The sequence below is a fragment of the Wyeomyia smithii genome, chromosome 3 (genome assembly GCF_029784165.1).
Source record: "Wyeomyia smithii strain HCP4-BCI-WySm-NY-G18 chromosome 3, ASM2978416v1, whole genome shotgun sequence".
Lineage (NCBI taxonomy): Eukaryota > Metazoa > Arthropoda > Insecta > Diptera > Culicidae > Wyeomyia > Wyeomyia smithii.
Genome location: NC_073696.1, coordinates 242,239,730 through 242,245,729, shown reverse-complemented (window position 1 = coordinate 242,245,729; position 6,000 = coordinate 242,239,730). Strand labels below are relative to the sequence as shown.

At 37.4% G+C, this 6,000-nt stretch overlaps 1 protein-coding gene across 1 annotated transcript; it reads left to right on the top strand.

Moving 5' to 3' along the window:
• Positions 1-4,842: 4,842 nt before the first annotated feature.
• Positions 4,843-5,534, top strand: LOC129729158 (odorant receptor Or2-like). The gene is made up of 3 exons (XM_055687640.1): positions 4,843-5,100; positions 5,158-5,259; positions 5,328-5,534. The coding sequence occupies exons 1-3, from the start codon at positions 4,843-4,845 to the stop codon at positions 5,532-5,534; spliced, it is 567 nt and encodes a 188-aa protein (XP_055543615.1).
• Positions 5,535-6,000: the final 466 nt, after the last annotated feature.

Here is a 6,000-nt window from a genome sequence, read left to right as displayed (position 1 = left end):
AATTCATTTCATTTCAAGTGGATTAATCACATGATTGCAACTTTTATAACATGGAGAATAAATAATGGAACAACTTTACTGAGGACACTACGGCTACGTGTGCGGCACCGTAATCGATCTTTACAAAATGTTGTACATTGTACATTGGAGATGGTGAATTTTTCCCGAATAGCCATCTATATGTAGTTCCATGTGCAACTTTACTAGCTGAGATCCATCACGAAGGAGCGACTACGAAATGAGCGACTGCACGACTCCAAATTCAACTCATAAAACACTTTTGAATGAATCAAATTGAGCATGCTCAAGAAAAAAAAAGATATATAAAACCACTCTCAAGTGTACCCACTTTGGTTTTTCTGAAGAGTTTTAGACAACTTAATTGTCTATCTAAAAAAACTAATTTTGAAAAAAAAATCATGATTGTTTTTTAATCACTTTTCATTTTTAAAATGATTTTTTTTCAGTGTAGGAAAATTCAAAAAAAAATCCCAGAAATTATATCCTGACACCTCCTCTATAACTTTTGTCATTACCGTACTTCCAGAGAGAAAACAAAAAAAAATATTAGGGAAAAAAATCCCTAAGAGCGCCTACTTTGATTTGTTTAGAAAAAATTCAAGCTATCAAATGGTCTATCTGAAAATAATTAGTTTGAAAAACATCTGAGATGATCGATTTCTTAGAATCTCTTTGTGTTTTAATTTTTTAATCTCTTTGTGTTTTAATTTTTTACGGCAACATATATAGTGGTACAAATTTGAAAAAATATGTACACCTACGAGTCTCAGTCAGTTTCCAACAGATTTTCTTAATTCTTACAGCAATCGAATCGAAAAATAAGCTAGGCGTTCACCAAAATGCGGAAAATTGTGATTTTGTGATGCTAACTATTTTGGAATTGAAAAATGTAGAGCTTTGTTGAACACATATTTCGATTAATCAGAGCTGAAACAAGGTCTTCTTCCGCAGCACAGCCGATGCTAAAGTATATAAACTAATTGACTCTATAACTGATTTGTTGGTGTTGTTGTTTTACTCGCTCTAGTTCACAATGCAATATATACTCCTCCGCTAAGAACCTTCTATTTTGCCATTTTCCTATTGTTTGTTTTTGACTTCTTGACAGTTCAGCTTATAAACCTTTTGACTATTCATTTGTCTCTTTGACTTTTGATTTTGCACTTCTGAAATTCGCATTTTTGTTTTCATTCAACACCTATTTCTTTTGTGATATTTTTCATATTATTTGCATAATTTAAACTTAGTTCTTTGAGAGTCTTTTGTCATTCCTAGTAACAATTTCCTTTTCCAAAAATTGACACAAAGAAAATACAATTCTAGAATCTATCCTTCAGCAGCAAATAGTACGAGTAACTAGCTTGGACCATTGAACCCAACCGCCTCAGATTGATGTAGAGGAATCTGCCGGCCGTTATTCCAGTTGGTCGTTGTGCCCGTTGGATAATTTATTTTGCAGCCTGCTGCATCCTGACCGTCTCTTGATGCCAAGGATATGCATACATTGCGTTGGCTACTTCGGTGGCCTTAAATTCAATAAAACTGGTTTACAATTTATAAGTGTACAAACAAGGTTGGAGTTACCTTATGCTGTAGTAGAGTACCATTAATGCTATACAAAATCATTTCTTCCAACAATACGATGAACGATGAGAGAATACTAACGCCATTGGGACCACCAAAGTTCTACGAAAAAGTTGCGATCAATTAACTAATTAAGTAATAATTGGGTAAAAAAGCCTCACATTAGAAAGATAAAACATCATCAATCCCCACATCAGCATACAACTAACGGTTGTGGCGAGCAACGAAGCGTTTACAGTAGATTCCAAGTGTTGCAAATATTCCAACGCTAGGTTATGCAACTCTATAACGGTTCGAAATTCACAATACCGTTGGTCCGAGTCCCTAATTTGCTCCAAGGATCCGATGCGTTCAGATACCATCTCGAACACTCTGGATCCGTACTGAATGATGACCTGATCTACAACTCCTTTCAACAACGTAATGTACCCACAACAGATGGCCACTAGTATGCTTAAGGCCGCGTTAAAGAAATATGATCCCAAATCTCGACGAATGTTTAACCCGAAGAAACTAGAAATAAAACGAAATGATTGAAAATATTTCACGCTATGGCCTTCACCGGGAGCACACTACTTTGTTTCTGTAGGCAGAAACAAAGCTGCCGTTTTGTTGAAAAACCTTACCATGCTGGACGCAACAGGAAGAATTATAAAAAATATCGTAACCGCACTAACAAAAACAGCGTAAAACCTTGCTGATTTATTCATTGCTCGATTGAAAAACTGAATCCTTTCTCTCACTTCACCAGACCATTCTTGATGCAAAAAATTGTCAAGCACACCAACCAGTAGCCGAAAAGACTCCTGCCGGTAGGAGAAAATGACTAACCAAGCGCAATTTTCGCAGATAAATATAATCTCCCATATATTTCGCACGAAGGAATCGAAGTGGTCATCGCCGGAGCCTAGAAGCAACTTTGGCGGAAGCAAAATGAAAACGAGGCAGATCACCATCAATCCATACCACTTTCGACCGCCAGTTTGGCAGAGTCCGATAGCCTTCAAAGACCGCGAACCCACCGAGGAGGCGCGATCCTCGGAGAATGACATCGTCTTTCCTAACATTGTATCGACTGAGTGCAAACATTATGCGGTATACGCATTTTATAGTACCCTTCATTATATATTTATTTTCTCGTTATAAACGATAAGAATTTTCGAGTACACAATGAAATATTCAAATCAGTTATGAATTATGATAAGCTGAAAGTAACCCTGCACGTGCTGATTCCACGTTAAAGTGTTGTTGTTTGTTGAGCTTCAAATCCAAATCCTAAAAGACAGAAATTTATGAAGTTCACTGCTGTTAAAGTGTTGTGCAGTTTTCGCAGTTTGACTTTCCAACCAGCAGACAGTTTGGTAATGGTAAGATAGTTCAGGGTTAACAGCGCTTCTGCTTGTGACAAACACAGAAAAATGCTTCAATTTTAATCCTAGAACACCCCCGTACAGATAACAAGTGAGGTTATTCAAATTCCGTAAAGTTGCCTCGTGGCACCACACCATTGTATTTTTAACCTAGGCAGACAGAATGGTCACCGCATTCCCGTGAGAATCAATTTAATTTCGGACACCTGCTGGACACTGGTAGGATGCAACGTCAAAAACTGCATTTCTACTTTGTAAGAACGGACCCACAATATGGAAACTAGCTTAACTTTTGCAGGCGAAATTTTCATCTTGATCATAAGCAGTTTTTGGCGTTTCAAAGATAAACAGAATACAGGACCAGGAGAGAAGGCAATTAGCTACTAGGTTTATGTTTCCACTGAGTAAAGTAAATTGCAGGCCACTAGCAAAGTACAATTAATACTGCATTATTAAACTATACATACGTACATGGGAGAGCGATTCCCGTTGAGACCGACCCACTATTTACATAATGTTGTTGATAAAGATTTAGGTTATATTTGTTTAAAGCCCATGTTAGTTAAGTAAAGAAACTGCATTTGGGTAATCAAATTGATAAACGGAATCGCTGTCGAGCAATGACAAAATGTACTTCTCCTAGTACGGGCCATTTTTTTTTCTCACATCATTTATTTGACACGGCACAAATACAATTTAATGTTTAACGGCGCCAATTATATCTGATGACTTAAAATCTTAAAGTAAATTTTTTATCCTCGCTGCCGACTACGAGCTGAAATTAAGTCTATCTTAAAACTAGCATGTATTTATCAATCAGTGTTTTGTAGTTTAATGGTCATCTGATGCTCTTCGAATGGCCATGAATATACAGGCCATTAATATGTGACATAGAGTTCCATGGCTTCATAGTAGTTTATGAATGTTGCCTAGAATATGGTTTTAGGAGTGTTATTAATTCGATACGTCACTAAAACTGTGCTAAACTTTGAGCTTCCCAAACTAAAACATCAATTTAATAATCGAAATAATTAGAAAGCTAGACAATCAGCTTTCCATGAATCAGTGCAGCATTACAATAACTTTCTGCTTCATAGATATTTTTAACAGCTAGATATTCCTCTGAACCCGTATTCGACAGGTGCCATGGATTGGTGTAACTCTCATGTCTAAACTTTAATTGTGATTTCGAATCAATTATTTGCAGTTCGGTTTGAGAATGAAGAGAACGTTGAAGTCCACCATATGGTTGAAGGTTGACGTACATCAAGCATCAGAATGCTACAACAATGTAATGCTATGCACAGGGGGCCACAGCGCAGATTTGCACTGATTTATTTACCCCCACCTCCCAAGGTGGATTTGCCACGTCAGCAGATTTGAATAAATCCAGTCAATGAATATCTAGTTCCCTACTAGCGGAATTAATCTTTTTGTGTGAGAACAGCGCGTGGATTATCATTTCACCTACCGGCAGGACTCTTTTCAGAAGCTTGTGGAGATTTTGGAATGTTTTTTCAATCGCGATTGGCTGATGAACTTCGGAACCAAATCGCATCCTTGAACCGGTTGATGCACATGGTGGCAAAATTTTACGTTATTTACATAAGCGTTTTAACGGTTTTATTTGCAAATGTTCCTATTGTGACCACAGTTGTGGGTTTGATCTTTAATACTAACGGAGAGATGGATGAGTTCTTTTTGCACACAGCAACACAGTATGTTTTTAATGTTAAAAAAATATGAACAACATTTTAATAGTTACACTTCAAGGTTTTATGGACTTGACATCAGGCGGGACCTGCGATCATGGATTATTTTCTCGAGTTTTGGCACAGTTATAAGTTATTGCGGCGGATTTGTTGTGATGCTAAAAGGAGTTACAGCTCAGATCATTATTCACTATGGAGCGAAGCTGTTCGAATTGGTATCGAAAAGAATTAAACTCATGGAGCAAATCGCAGACTCTAACCAACGGGATTGTGAACTTCGGGAAATCATCGATCTCCATAATCTATCGTTAGAATACCTGCGTCACATGGAACACACTCTTAGTTTTTCGTTACTAAACATAACGTTAAGCTGTTTGATGATGTGGTGCCTTATGTTGTTTTATATTTCAAAGGTAAGAGAAACTTATTTCTATCTTTTTTTTTCTGATGATTATGGCCATGTTTCGTAGAATTTCAACGGTGCAAACGGTGCCCCTTTGCTCAGTCTTTTCGTAGCACTGCTGGGAGAAATGACGGTTTATAGTATAAATGGTACCAATTTGCAAGAACAGGTGCGCCAGACCATTTCCAGTTTTGTTCCTACATTTCAGCTTAAACAATTTACTCGCTAACGTTTCAGGCCGCTATGGTTGCTGATGCAATGTACGCATACCCGTGGTACAGAGAACCGGTCGCCATGCAACGGGCGGTAAGATTCATGATCCAAAGAGCGCAACAACCGGCAGGAATAACGGCTGCAAAATTTCACTACATTGATCTGCAGAGTTTTGGCTCAATGTTGCAAGCTACTTATTCTTACTATTTGATTCTCAAGGAGAGATTCTAGAAGAGTCTACAAGTACTATATTACAACAGATAGAATGATTTACCACTGTTAGAAATTGATGCACTGTGTTAAAACAAGCTTTTAGATTTTCTATACACACACTTTCACCCACTGGCGTTGATTAATATAATATTATTTGTGAAGTGGTTTTAGAAATTATAGTGAAATTAAAGCCACAAAGAATAATTCATGTACACTTGATGACAATATCTTTGGAAACAGGGTTGTCGTTTCTCCACGGAGAATTACTAACGTCAGGGAGAATATCCTTCACTGCGCAAACATAAGCTCTCACTATCTAAGTAGCTCACAATAAACATCGATATGGAATCTGAAATATCTCCAGAGAGATAATAAAGCGTTATGAGCTACCTCACACGAGGACATGACGCCCAATAACCACACAACAAAGCTCACTGTAGTGCTTTTGTGTGTGTGTCTCAAGCCTATATCAAATGTAAGGAGC

Coding starts and splice junctions, on each gene's coding strand:
- LOC129729158 (XM_055687640.1), top strand. CDS start 4,843: ATGCTAAAAGGAGTTACAGCTCAGATCATTATTCACTATGGAGCGAAG. Junction 5,101..5,157: donor TGTTGTTTTATATTTCAAAG/GTAAGAGAAACT, acceptor CATGTTTCGTAG/AATTTCAACGGTGCAAACGG. Junction 5,260..5,327: donor GTACCAATTTGCAAGAACAG/GTGCGCCAGACC, acceptor CTAACGTTTCAG/GCCGCTATGGTTGCTGATGC.